The sequence below is a fragment of the Halyomorpha halys genome, unplaced genomic scaffold (assembly GCF_000696795.3).
Source record: "Halyomorpha halys isolate HHAL.00 unplaced genomic scaffold, Hhal_1.1 Scaffold168.1, whole genome shotgun sequence".
In the NCBI taxonomy this organism is placed as follows: domain Eukaryota; kingdom Metazoa; phylum Arthropoda; class Insecta; order Hemiptera; family Pentatomidae; genus Halyomorpha; species Halyomorpha halys.
The window spans coordinates 834,603-849,856 of NW_027111025.1; the positions used below are offsets into that span (position 1 = coordinate 834,603).

At 31.5% G+C, this 15,254-nt stretch overlaps 1 protein-coding gene across 3 annotated transcripts in view; it reads left to right on the top strand.

Moving 5' to 3' along the window:
- The window catches only part of LOC106678912 (metal transporter uex), a 235,577-nt gene that overhangs the window by 211,704 nt on the left and 8,619 nt on the right, over window positions 1-15,254 (top strand). For 2 of the 3 annotated variants that reach the window (XM_067049120.1, XM_067049118.1), the window contains exons 2-10: window positions 1,489-1,726; window positions 3,734-4,429; window positions 7,196-7,367; window positions 8,498-8,689; window positions 10,683-10,829; window positions 13,288-13,425; window positions 13,510-13,643; window positions 13,822-13,957; window positions 14,078-14,310. In XM_067049120.1, the coding sequence (XP_066905221.1) occupies window positions 1,489-1,726; window positions 3,734-4,429; window positions 7,196-7,367; window positions 8,498-8,689; window positions 10,683-10,829; window positions 13,288-13,425; window positions 13,510-13,643; window positions 13,822-13,957; window positions 14,078-14,310 (2,086 nt within the window). The remainder of the gene's footprint in view (window positions 1-1,488; window positions 1,727-3,733; window positions 4,430-7,195; window positions 7,368-8,497; window positions 8,690-10,682; window positions 10,830-13,287; window positions 13,426-13,509; window positions 13,644-13,821; window positions 13,958-14,077; window positions 14,311-15,254) is intronic. The other variant, XM_067049119.1, reaches the window with a different exon arrangement.

The window sequence follows — 15,254 nt, forward strand, 5'->3', positions numbered from 1 at the left end:
TATATATACATAGATAGATATATATGGTATCTATATCTGATATCATAAATCTCTTCCAATAATGAAAACAAAAATGTAAAAACTGTATCAATTGAAAATGATTTGTTTTATGCGTACATGAACGTACGCAATTCCTAGATACCAAAAAACTCCGTATGACGAAATTAAGAGGGTCCATCGCACAAAATTTGTAAGTGGCCTTGATCTACGATGAAGACAGCGATAAACCTGATCAACTTAAATGCGATGGTTTTGCAGGGAAAACTTTGATTGAAAAAAAGTTGAATAGATTAACATTGATGTTTTGAAATAGATTAATTAATATGAACCTTCATATTGATGATTTGTCTTGTCTGAAGTGGAACTGTTTCTGTCAATGCTCACAAAATTCATTATCCTCAAAGGTATTTTTTTCGTAAAACATTTGTTCTTGATTTTTACTTGACGTGTACATAAAATATTATTATTTGATCATTTTTTTTTTATTACATTTTTTATATAGATTAATTTTTTGGTTTGTACAAGTCATGATAGTATTTTCTTTTGTTTATTTATTTATTTGTTCACGCGATCATCATTTTCGATTCATTCTCAGACCTTCCACCTTCTTTCTACTCCAACCTTCTTTCATCCTCCTGGACTGTTCCTCCCACTCTTCCTCAGTCCATCTTCTCTCTCGTCCTTCCTTCTTTTCCACAAGAACCCCAACCTCTTTTAGATTATTCTCAAATTGCTCTCTTTTTAAGCAGTCTTCATCCGTTATTTTTAGTCTACCCAGTTCCTTTTTCACTTCTTTTACATACCCCCCTATACTTTTATAGCTGCAGACTTTGATGAAAATTTTCTTATTTAGTGTTTCATTTTTCATGCTGACCATGTGCCATGTGACAACAATCTTCATCCTTATTTATTTTTATTCACTCAATTATATTCACCTCATAATTTCATATATGAAATCATGTCACAATTTGTGCATCTTCACTACTTAGCACAGCCATTACTCTATATATACTTACTACCTCTTTGGACCTTATCTCATGTCCAGTGTGCTGTTTGGTTACCTCGATGTTTTTTCAAGTCCTGCTTTGTATTTAACATTAACTTAGTGATTTTTTACTATTATTGTTGTAGGTTTAAAGTACATGAATATGGGACAGTGTCCCGAAACGTTGTACTATGTTTTAATAAAAATTTCATTAAGTCATCAAGTCATTAACCTCAAATAATTTTTTTATGAATTGACTCACCAGACTTCCTACAGAGACAATCCTAATTATTTTCTTTTAATTCAGTGACTACTATTGTTGTCATTAACTTTTTTTTTCTTCTCAATTTCTTGTTTTTTCTTGCTTTTCTGAATACATATTGTACAAATAAATACTTGAACACCAGTACCTGTTGCCCTTAAATTGTGACAGATTGTATTAAACCTCTTTAATAAAATAAATTTTAAAAAATTGTGTTTTACATCATCTCTATCTGTTCCAGCTTAAGAGAGAAGCGATGGGAATCCGTCTCCTCGCTACGGATGTTCGGTTACACGGTGGTCAGCTCGGATTCCCCGATGGACGCCGATGAAAACGGAGTGCCCTCCCTGCTGGCCGGATCCGTCAACCTACTGCGGCTCTTCGGAACCGGCTGGGAGAACGACACCTACTTCGTTCTAACACACAAGCCCGGGAGGTCCGGGGAAGTCTGCGAGTTCCCGGTTACGGAAAAGCAACAGGTAACCCTCAGGCAAGCCTCAGTCAGCTCATCTCTTGCATTGAGAGGAGCTACCGTAGGTGACCTGTGTCCGAACAGTGTTTCGATTTCAGGTCACTTAGATATAAGTATGTAAATTATATTCATAATTGTAATAACTGTGCTGCTACTATATTCGAACACCCCTAACAGTTCCGAGGTGAACTATCATAAGAAGGTTATAAGAAATGTTTTGTTTTTGTTTTCAAATGATTAGCTTGTGTTTATAATAAGAACTTTGTCAAGAATCTTTCAATTACTTGTAATAGTTCACTATTAGATTCATTAAAAACTGTGGGAAGGGACTTTTATTCTATTATATTGTTTTAGGTAAGTAGAATAGTGCTTCGGTTATGGCTCCATAACCTTTTATTTATAATAAACTATCGTTTTAGCAATCGTCTGTCTACTTTCTTGCTAATTACAAATAGAAGTAATTAAAAGAATCAACTTGACAGAGTTATTATTATAAACTGAAGCTAATCATTTGAATACAAAAAACAAAACATTTCTTATAACCTTCTTATGATAGTTCACCTCGGGACCGCTAGGAGTGTTTCTATGAGTGGTCGAATATAGCACCTCAGTTATTTAAATTATGGATATAATTTACATGTATACATTATATAAAAAATCTTTCTTACGCTTACATAATATTACAAAGGTGTATAAATATGAACTGAATCTGGTTTGCCAGTTTGAATGTGTCCTAGATAGATTTAGTGTGACTTACTTATTCTGTTTTCTTTAACTTTGAATATTGGTCATAATTCACAAAATTCGTACGTAAGTACACACTGATAACGTTCATACTTAACTTATATTCGTGACCGTTCTGTTTATTAACGTTGAGTAAATCTTGACCTAATTATGTCTTAATGAATCTGTCGTAAGTATACTAAATCTAGACAGTAAAGTTATAAATGTTTTCTGAGATATTACTTTATTCGACTCAGTCTTTCCGAAGGAGATAAGTTGGGAATTAATTCCTACATCCCTTGCTATAATTATTTATTATGGAAATACACATAATGGTATTAAATCCTCGTAAGTAGGTTTCTTTAAGTTGTCTAATTTGAATTTCACATAAGTTAGTCTATTTTTATTGGACTAAACTTGATACTCGTTGGTTGTTGATGTTGCTCTTTTTAACTAACTTTCTCCTCTTATTTAAGTAAATGTTTTTAAAGTGATATAGGACCGTTATTAAATGGACGCTTTAGTGGGGCGGGACGGCCGGGAATGATTGCCTTCTAATATTTTTGGCGTTATGATCTCCTCTTGTGATATTGTAATATGTCGCTTACATCGACCAACGTACTCGCAATAAGGGTCTTTTTTAAACTTACGGTAAAGCTACCACGGAGGGCGGGAGTGACGGGTTTCAAAAGTGATATAGGACCTCCTCTATTTTTTATTTATTTATTTTGTTAGAAATTTGCGTTGTATTCCAGTTTTTCTGAAGAAAACATTATTATGAAGTATAACAGTGTTATCTTAGTTTGCTAGTAGTATAAGTACTATTTTCAGATAAGAGTATATTTTCCAAAAAACACCGTTGAGCTCTATTATTTTTTAGTAAAACGAAAAAGGATATATTATCGGATAAGTTTTCGAAAACTTTCTTCAAATATCCAAAATAAATTCCTGTTTTAATTAACTAAACATAATAATTTTATGTACGCAAGATGAAGGGATAAATTAAACGCCGGTTTTTTTTTCAATTCTCAAAATTTCTTGTATATTAACTTTACTGATCTAAGTTTTTTATAAATAAGGATAAATGGATTTAATCAATATGGTTTATACATTATAGCATGTTTCAATCATCCTAGACACGCTGAAACATCTAGAGGTAAATACTTCTCCCTATGTTTTTCATTATCGCAGATTTTCGAACTATTTTAATCAATGATTTTGAATAACTTTATCGTTAGTTGCTAAAATATATTATTTTTTTTATAAAAGTGTTTAGTGATGTGTGTTGCAGATCGACCAAGAAAGCCTCCTGGAAGGTATGAACACCGCCTTGCTGAAATTGGAACTGTCGGAGAAGCTGGACACCGACATTCCTTATTACTTCTGCGCTCGTAACGAGATGCAGAACAAGTCCGACCCGAACATGAAGAACCCCTGGGCCCACATGGGATCCGAGACCTACCTCTCCCTCAAAGTGTACAAGAAGATAGTGCCAGTGTGGTTCGCCGTTATCGTGATGACCGTCTGCCTCTTCTTCTCCTCCCTCTTCTCCGGCCTTAACTTGGGCCTCATGTCCCTCGACAGGACGGACCTCAAGATCATCTGCAACACCGGTACGGCTAAGGAGAGGCAGTACGCCAAGACGATTCTCCCCGTCCGTGCACACGGTAACTACCTACTGTGCAGTATCCTCTTAGGGAACGTAATGGTCAACTCCACCTTCACCATCATCATGGACGATCTTACTTCAGGCCTCATCGCCGTTGTAGGTTCCACCCTGGCCATTGTCATCATGGGTGAGATCACCCCGCAGGCCATCTGTTCCCGCCATGGTCTTGCCATTGGTGCCAACACCATCATGATCACCAAGTTCGTCATGGTCTTTACCTGGCCCCTCGCCTATCCGATCTCCAAGTGTCTCGACTGGTGCCTTGGTGAGGAAATCGGCGCCGTCTATACGAGGGAACGACTCAAAGAACTGGTGAAGGTATTTTTATACTTTAAATTTGATGCGTGGTAATGCTTCTTTAATCACATTATCATTCATCCATTTCATGTATGTCCTTTGTTAGGTTTGCAGGTATATTGTAGTCCTAGCTACAAGACTTAGTGATGTTCTATACCGTTACATTTATTCACCATTATTATTAAATCTAACCAGTTTTCATTACATTAATCATTGTTTTTTACATTCATTATTAACCTTCCATGTTGGTCAGTTTTAAGGGAGACTGTTTCTGTTTTAGTATGAAATCGATGCTTCGGCGTTCCATTGAAAGAATTTCCTTTGGCTATTTGTAAGACCTCCAAATGTCCATAACATTCCATTTTTTCCTTTAGGAAGAGCAGTAACTTGATCTAATATTGTACTATCTGAGTTTCTTGCTCCCCTAGCTGTTGTGGGTAGGAGTTCGACGGAGATTCGATATCTCGCCAGATTTGAACTATCGATCCGCTTCTCCACCTCAACCTCCCTCCTCCAGTCAATCGATAATGACTCATTTTCATTCAGTTCTCTATCTATATGCTCTTTACCTCAGGAGTATGAATGACATTGGTAAGGTTCAAGGTCTTCCAGTCTTGCTGATGTGATCCTCGTTGTCTTTTGGATTCGTCCTGATGTTTCCACTTCCTTTATATGAAAAACAAAATACAAAAAAAAAAAAAAAAAAGTGAATAATAAAATAAAATTGTATTAAAAAATTAAAATATACATTTCTTTGACTAGATTTATTTAGCTAATTATAAGAGGAAATAATGGATTAAATTTTACTGTACATCTGAATTAATTTAATATTTTATAAATAAAGACTTATTAGATTCTATTTGGTTACATTATAATCAATAACAAGAATAGTTAAGATATAATCAATTGTGAACTTATGAAAAATAAACTAAAACTTTTTTTTCTTAAAAAGTATATTGGAATCAATTGCCTTACTTATTAAATTTACACTTAAAATGTATTTCCTCCTTTTTAATACCTTCCTCAACTATTTTTTTTGTATTTTGTTATGGTATAGTGAGATAATGTTTTCTTTTAAAGTATTTATTTGAAAAATATGATCATTATGAAATATAATTATGTTTCATATTATTTTTTACAAAAGCTACTTATAAAATTTATCCAGGGTAGTAACATTTATTCTTATCATATTTATGGTAAATTTTATTTGTTTTTTTCCTTTTGATATCATTCTAAACTTCTGTTGATAATATTAAAAACTATTTTATTTCATTATCTGTAAATTACTAGTATAAAATTTGAAAAGAGATATAGGGTAAGTGTAGCAGTTGTTGAAAAGTTAAGCTTTGTTTTTTTTTAATATTAAGAGATTGATTCCAAGAACTGTTTAAAAATTGTTGCCAGTTGTAAGCTAAAAGCTATGTTCTCTTCACACCCAATCCCATATGTGGTGTTAGTCCCAGCTAAGAGACACAAAGTGATTCCTGAGGGCAAGGCTGATCACCAGAAGTAAAGATGTTCCTAAAAGATTCTTGTACAAAAAGAAATACTACAATTTATCATATAGACAAGATTACCTTAAGGTGGGTGACATAATACTGTCAGCTGAATAAACATCTGTTTAAAATGAGATTAATAGAGTCACCAATCTGCAGAGAGCATCATGAAGCTCCATATCATATCCTATGCAGATTTGATGCATTGACTAGGACAGAATTCCTCACTTTTGGATGTAATTATATCATGGATCCTAAGCTTTGCAAAACTGTTCATCCGTATACGATATCCAAATTTGCAAAGGCATCTGGCCTGATTTGAGCAGAGTAAAGGATGGTGTACAGTAAGCTCTAAGTGCACACATGCCGAAAAATAAAAGTTAACCCTCAGCTTATAACTGGCACCAATTTTTAAATGATTGTTGGCACCAAACTTTATAGTTTTAATATTTAAATAATTTTAATATATTATGAAATATTAATGTTATAAATATTATTTAATATTTAAAAACAAAGGTCGACATGTCAATAACTTGGTGCACTTACCCTAGTTGCTTATAAACATTATTTTATGATTCTATTACATCTATTACTACATATTCTGTTACAATTCTATTAAGAGAAATCAAGTTATTATTAGTTTTAAATTTATTATTATTAATGATAATATTCAAATTTGCCTCAATTGCTTCTATAAAATTTTATATTTCTCAAATTTTGTTAATACAGCATGATATCAAATTCATGTTCCTCTGTAAGTACGCATTTATTTTTCTTCTCTTCGTGATAGAGTTACTCTGTAAAAGTAATACCCTCTGATTCCATGCATGAAACTTCATGAAGAATTGATGTCTTGATTTTCTTTTTTTTTTTTTAATCCCACTTTGAATTTACAATGTATATGGCTTCATTCGATCACTTCTTTTTCTTTTCTACCTTTAATGTAGAATCTGGTAGTGATTTTTGGTTGTCCAAGATTTTCTCTTCTTTCCAAAGTAATAGAGTATTTTATTTATTTCTAGTCCTGTTATCTATGACTCATAGTTTAGTATGTTTATTTTAGAATTTAGATTTCTTTGTTGTAACAATTATAGGAGAACAACTGGTTATAAAAATAAAAGAGAAATGATGTGGTACTAAGATCCTATAGAATTTCTTCTTCAGTTCTTGATTTATCTCTTAATATTTCTTCATACAGCATGCTTCTTATTTAACTATTGTATTCACTAATTATTTATCCCATACTTTGACATAAGTATCTAATCATTTTTTTAAAACTTTAATATTTCAGCTTACAACAGAATTCAATGACCTGCAAAAAGATGAAGTGAATATAATTTCTGGAGCTCTGGAACTCAGCCAGAAAATCGTCCGTGATGTGATGACCAAAATTGAGGATGTTTTCATGCTTTCGATCGATGCCGTTCTTGATTTTGAAACTGTTTCTGAAATTATGAAGTCCGGTAAAAATCCTGTTTTCATTATATACTTATTTATCAATTTTAATTGTAAATTGCATCTAACAGTTTCCGATTTAACTTAAAAAGTAATTATAAAGATAGGTTATATATTTTAAATGTATTTTTCTATGTTTTTAAAAATAGTTGTGTTTTGAGGCTGCATTGAACATGCACTACTATTACATTCGGAAAAATGATTTTCTTACTCACTATATTCAAACTTAAAATCTTTTTGCTGATATTTTGCTACTTCATCAGGGCTAAAAAAGATACAAAACAACTAAAAATATGTTGACAATGCAGGGTAATAAAATACAATAATGTACCTCTCTATAACCTAACCCCCATTTAAATAATAATTTTATTTAAGTCCAGACCAACAAAGTACAAATTTAATGGATTTGAACCTCTCTATTTTGGAACTTGACCACTCTGGGTATAGATATCAATGTTAACCCCCATCAGGACTTTTCACTTACTCTGTAGTGTACACAATTCATAAAATATAAATGCACAAACTCACAATCCCAAATTTGATAGGCACTAAAGATATTTAGAGACATTTTGTTATTCTGAAGCCAGCATTCAGCCTATGTTTACAGTATTCTGCGTATGTAAAAAAAATGTAAACCCCTCTTAAAATTTGAGGTTTTTCTTTGTAAGTACATATAATCCAAAAATTAATTTTAAAATCTTTCTGTGGGCCAACTACAGTTTTTTTCTGAGACTGATACCAATTCTCTATTATTTGGTACCATAGTCACAGATTACCCCAGAATGACCCTTGCAATTCTGCTTACTGTCTTCCAATTTTCAATATTTGTTTTAAATAGTATAAAATTATATTTTTATATTTTGTTTTTTCTGGACTTAAGAAAGTATCACAGCTTAATTTCATTTTTGTATTCTTTTTGTATTCATTTATTTATTTTGTTCTTTATATCAACCGCTTCTTAACAGACACTTCTGTATGAGGGATAAAGCCAACTTACCTGTGAGCGTCCATTATATTAAAGTTTTAGTATAGTTATATTTTCTTTATATTTTTTCCTCAAATACTGCTACACAGCTTTTATATTTTGTTATAATAATTATTCATGTATTAGATTCTGATTAATTTTTTTTATTTTCAGGCTTCTCCAGGATCCCAGTATACGAAGGAACTCGTTCCAATGTTGTTTCCATGCTTTATATCAAAGATCTAGCGCTTGTTGATCCCGATGATAATACTCCCTTGAAGACTGTCTGCCAGTTCTACCAAAATACTTGCTATTTTGTTTTTGAAGATACTACTCTAGACATACTTTTCAAGCAGTTCAAAGAAGGTTTATTACATATATAATTAATTTTTAATTTTTTTTTGTTCATTGTTTTTTTGTAGGCAAACTAACCAGATTTATAAACTTACTTATAACTTTATAAATCTGATAAACTTACTCATTTTAATAAAATTATTTGAGTCAAATCTAAGACCAATAGGTTGTCAGATCAAATATTCAATATGAAAGCCCCATACAAAAAATGCAAAATAAAGAATTATGATCGAAATAATGAAAATTAAAATTTGTTTTATTAATACTTCTTTACTTAGGTTTTATCATACCTACATTAACCAGCGAACGTACCTCCACTTGATACTAGTTTTAATTTAAAATTTCCTGTTAAGCAACTTCATAGAAACAATGGATCACACAACCATCCTACGAATCCAGAGGAAAAATTGGTTGTGCATAACTCATTCTATGAGTAATTTCTCCTTTACCATCCTTCTCAAAATCTAAAGCTCGTTTTTGTAAACTTTTTTTTTCCTAAAGTATTATTTAATACTTTGACCGCAGAGACTCCCTAGAAAACCACATGTTAATTTTTTTTAAAATGTTTCCTTTTCTTTTAATTTAAATAAGCATTACATAATGTATAAAATTTGATATGTAGCATAATAATTATGAGAGATAGTTGACCGAGGATGACGTACGAGGAGAAGATGGTTGGGGGTGTGGTCAAATTGAATCACAAATAAGTTGGTGTAACCTATTTAATTGTGCCAACGTTTTAGGCGTTTGATCTCCAAACTAACAGCCCTGAAGAAGGCTAGAAACTCTAGCCGAAACATTGGCACAATTAAATAGGTTACATCAACTTATTTGTGTTTCAATTTGACTGCACCCCCAACCATCTGCTCCTCGTAGCTTAATAAAGTTTAAATACCTGTTTATTAACTATTGTTATCATCCACATATACTACTGAATCTATGTGTGCAATCAGCTGGTACATGAATGATATACGGTTTTTTAAACTGAATTACTGAATAAGGACTCTGGAAAGTCACTAAATTTTATATAAAACATTTATACAATATGAAATAACCCAAAACAATGTAAAAAAATTTTTTTTATTAAAAATACCTTTTGAACATGTAACAAATGTTATTTAAAGCATATAAAATAAAACAATGCATAAGAAAATAAATTTATACTTAAAAAAAAATTTGAATAAATTGAATAATAAAAAAAAAATTTGAAGTAGTGTAAAAAGACTAGAAAGCTTCAGAAACCAGAACAAATCGTGACTGGTTGAAGCTGATACAGGTTCAGTTTAATCCAAGGTAAAAGGAAGGTGCTAGAACTCTTCCCACCACTCTGAACACAAACTAGAAAACTGACCTCCTTTGAAAATAGCGTAACGTCATATGTGCTCCCAAACCACCACAGCTTGACGATAATGTGTCATTAACTGTGGTCGAAGTGTTACGGCGTTTTAGTTTGTTTCATTTTTTCAACTCTACTGTAAACTTCAATGGCATTTGACTAAATTATCATGATAAAATTCAGAATGGATATCATCAATGTCTATTCAACTCCCAAATGAACATATCCCTGAGTATTATGGATTCACATCTTGACAGTTTGTATTTTGTAAATATGGACTTCATACTCTTTCATTTAACCATACCATATTTAAATTTTTATTTGGTACAATGATAGATCAATTGTTACTTTGTTGTGATAACACTATATAGCAGCCAGTAGATCTAGCAACTTTTTAATACTAAGCAATAGATTAATTTTATTTACAATTTCATTGGAATTTTGTATTTTTTAATACATTAATAAATTAAAACTATATAAACTATATTGAAATTATGTTGCTAATCTTTTATTAATTTTTTTTTTTGAAGAGTAGAAAGTTATGAAGCAGATTATAATTGTTTTTCTTTAAAAAAAAACAAAACAAAATTATAATACTTACACCTTCTATGTTATTGTTATAAGCTTGTACTAACTCCATTATATTCAATGGTTTTGTTTAACATTTAGGTATTAAGGGTCACATGGCTTTCGTTCAGAGAGTGAATTCAGAAGGAGAAGGTGATCCCTTTTACGAAACTGTTGGTCTTATTACACTGGAAGATGTTATTGAAGAATTAATCCAAGCAGAAATCAATGATGAAACAGATGTTTACAGTAAGTGAATTTTAATTACTTACTATTATACCTATATAAACTATTTGGTATGAATTATTCTTGTTAGCTACTGATTTTTTTTTTCTCTTTTTAAAAATATTTTTACATTATGAATGTCTTTATATTATCAAGTATAAAATACAACATGTATTCATTCCTGAAACTTGATGGATTGTCTTAGGTCACTTGAAGAAGTTTAAATTTGATTTGGAGGAAATTATTGTTGTAATACGGTTTATAATTCCAATTTAAAAACAATGCCAATATTTTATGCGTTTCTTATTGAAGTAGGCGCATCTGAACTTGTACTTATTTAAGCTATTTAAACCAGTATAATTTTTTTCCACCTTTCCCCCCTACTTGGACATTACTGGCACATGCAAACAGGGAGCTTATCCTACTCATTACATATCCTATGCATTGCATATCCTAACTAGAGTGGAAAGACTAAAATTTATTCCTTGGGTCTGCCATGAAATAAATTTCAGCCTGCTAATTTTGAACTGGCTCCGCTTCTGACTTGAGGTTGGTTAACTGGTATCTTAGCATTCTCGGTATAAAAAATAAAAAAAATGCTTGTTGTGGCCCCTCCTTCCAAATATTTCTGGAAAGAAGTTGGCGATGCAATTTTAAGAAGTATATTCATTTGTTATAATGAATTTATTGAAGAGTGTAAATAATTGAAATTTTTCTGTACAAATATTTTATCACTGTGTCATTTCAAAATAAAAAAAACAAAACATTTGTATCGCTACCTAACTCAATTAATCCATTTTTTTTTCTTTTTCAAAGAACAAATCTAGTGATAATTTGTTAACTTTTGATATTGTTAAAATTATCAACAATGATGAGTGATGAGGGAACTGCAGTCAGTAAATGTAATTTAAGTTACAACATTATGGCGAATAAGATAGATATGCTCTTTAAAAATCCCTTAAAAGTTAATGAACACTGAAAGTCCAAGGGGTAGAATGAAGCATAGGTGGGAGGATTGCATCAGGACTGATCTGGTCGATTTAGATTTTGGATGGAGGTATGTGAACAGCGATTGGCATTCTCGGCTTTCATCAGAAGTACCTCCTACCCAGACCTAGGTCAAGTGTGAGGTTAGAAAAGTTTAAAGTTCAATATTGATAATTTTTTTTACTATACTTGCAGTCCCAAGCAACACAGCTTTCTGCATTAGTTCTAGAACATTTACTGACCGATCCAGGTCCTTATTGCTCTCCAGTGTTGTCTCCGCAATCAGACCATTGGTAGAGATAATCAATGGTAGCAACTTGACTTTCTGAAGTTTACATAATTGTTTTAGTTCCTCTCCTAGATCCTAATAGTTCAGATTTTTTTTTTTACTACTATATTATGAAGGCTGTCATCCAATAGTATTCCTATTTCTATAATATTTGTATGTTGTTCTCTCTTTGAGATAAAAAAAAAAATCAGGCTTATTTTGAGGAATGGTGTGATCAGTGATGATGCCTATCCCAGGGGTGTAGCCAGGGGGGGGGGCACGACTTTTTGAGACCAAGAAAAAAAAAATAGTGAACTCATTTGATAAATGATTTCTTTCTGGAAACATTCTATTATCAGGAAGGTAACATTTTTGAGTTGACATTTTCGCAGAATACAACAAACTTTTGAAGGTACAAGATGGATATACGTCGATTCTTTGGTTAAAAAGGTAAGATTCAATGAGCACAATTATTTGTCATAAACTTATCTCAATTATGGGGGAAACCAATAAATAAGAACGTTTTTTAGATTTCATTCTTCCTATTATGACTTACAGTTTTCCATTTTAATAATATCAAAATGTTTATTAAAAATAAATCAAAGAAGGCAACATTCGTAGAAGAAGTGGTTAATATTTTTTCCAGCAATCCCAGAAGGCTAATGCTCTCATAGCAAACCTCATTATCACCTCTTATATTTTTGTATTTATTATGTGTATTATATGTATTTATGTTTAATATTTAAGTTATTGCTCGATTTTCAACTCTCATTTACAATAATTTATTGTGAATATAGATTATAAAAATTTTAAAGGTAATGAATGAATTTTATGAAGTAGAAATAAAATAGAGGGGTATTTCTTGGAATGATGTAGAATTACATATCTTTCATTTACCCAAAGTTCCAGGATTATGTGTGTGTAATGGGCTGAGGTCTGCTCCCCCCCCCTTGGTGAAATCCTGCCTACGCCCCAAGCCAGCTTGACAACCCCATATCAGTGATCACTTGTGGGGTTTACTTGTAACAAGGCCTGATATCATTGACAATTTTATATTTTTTGCCTAATTCTTAGTGGACAATTTTAGCCATATTGTTGTTCCTCAGTAAATATTCTTTTCGAGCAAGCACTTGACAATCTGACGTTAAGTGCTGTTATTATTATTAACTATGTTTCATAAAAAAAAAAATTATTATATTTAGTTCTCATTGATCATTTTTATTCTAGCTGACAATAAGTCCAAAAGAAGGCGGAAAGATAGAAAAATGAAGACGGATTTTACAGTGTTTGCTGAGAAGAGTGAAAATCAGCGCATCCATATTTCTCCCCAACTTATGCTGGCCACATATCAGTTTTTATCAACTTGTAAGTTTTTTTTAAAATGAATTTTAGTATTAATTCTAAATTAAACTGATAAATTAGTTTTAAAATGTATAATCAACGTTTCAGCTGTTGATGCCTTCAAACCTGAGAACATAACGGAGACAGTACTTCGCAGATTGTTGAGGCAAGACATATTTTACCAAATAAAAATCAAGAAGAAGGAAGTCAGACCAGAGGCTTATACTGTTATCTATGAACAGGTTAAGTATATTGCTTTTTTTATTAGTTTTCTTTATAAATTATTACTCTATTTTTTGGTGTAAATTCTTTCTTTTTTCACTTTTATTAATGATATGTATAAGATTGTATAAAGAAAATATTTAAATTATTTAATTTTTGTTTGATCAAGCTTTCTGAGTTGTCTAATTCTTTTTTTAGGGTAAACCAGTTGATTTCTTCGTCTTGATACTGGAGGGTAGAGTAGAAGTGACAGTTGGAAGAGAAAATCTTGTCTTTGAAAGTGGCCCATTTACACACTTCGGAACTCAAGCGCTCATGCAAAATATGGGAGTTGGTAAGACAGAAAACCATTTTGTTAATTTCTTGAATCCATTTTCTTGGAATATATTTTAGCAAAAAAATTGTTTTGTTTTTTTATGATTATATTTAATGTAGAATTGTTATTATTTTTTAGCTGAATCACCAAGTGCAGGTCAGCAAGGACTTGGGTCTCTCCAGAGTGTCAACTTGGATTCAAAAATACGTAGTACGTTTGTCCCAGATTATGGTGTAAGAGCGGTTACTGAGGTGTTCTATCTTAAAGTAAAAAGGTCTTTGTATCTCGCGGCCAAGAGAGCTAGTTTGATGGAGTTGTCTCGCAAGGAGGAATCTAATGCTGGGGATGCATTTGATGAGGAAGTTGAAAAGGTAAAAGAAGTTAAATATAGAAAAATTTCTTTCAATATTTAATTTAAATTTATTGAACATTGCAAATCATTTAGAAACTATGACAATGAAAACTCATTGCTATGAACTCTTGCCAAACCAAAATTTAATCCCTTTAGCAAAAACTAATTAATTTTCGATAGCATTTTCATATAAATAACTAATGCCATTAAAACAAATTACAAATTGCTTTTGGACCCCTATTGAGAAATAACACGTTTATAAGAAACTTGAAATGCACTCTATAATTAACATAGAGGAACTGAAATCTCTCTGTTTTATAAAATCACAAATTTGCACTCACTGTCATAATTTTAAAATATAAAAAAAAATTAAACCTGTACTGCTACAACCCACAAAGGGTTAGGGGTGCAGTACTTATAGGATCGTAATTAGAAATATTGTAAATTTTAAAATGTATTTATTAAAAAAATAATAATGATTGCATTCTCAAAAATTAAATTGAAAAAATAAATTTCAAATTACATTTTAATGAAATTGAAAAAAATAAATTTTAAATTACAATATTAAAATAAAATGTATAAATACATTGTTTAACATTTTAATCTATGTACTCAACATAGCAGTAATTACACAAACTTTCAAAGGACGCATACCGCCATCTTGAACTACTTTGAATCGAGTTTGTTTTGGTCTCCATAACTTCTGAATGATGAAATTGGTTAGCTCGCTTTCTGGTTTAATTAAAGAAAATCAACAAATATTGAAATTTTTAGTTTTCACTTCAGTAAAAGATAAGTGGTGCCAAAACCCGGGAACTTTAGATACCAGGCCAATTTTCAGTCTAAAAGAAAAAAAAAATTAGAGGAAGATAGTCCGGGTGACGGTCAATAAAGGTTCCAAAATAGTAAAAGAAAACTACTTAGTGTTAACCAACGTTTCACCCCACTTTGCAGGGCTAAATG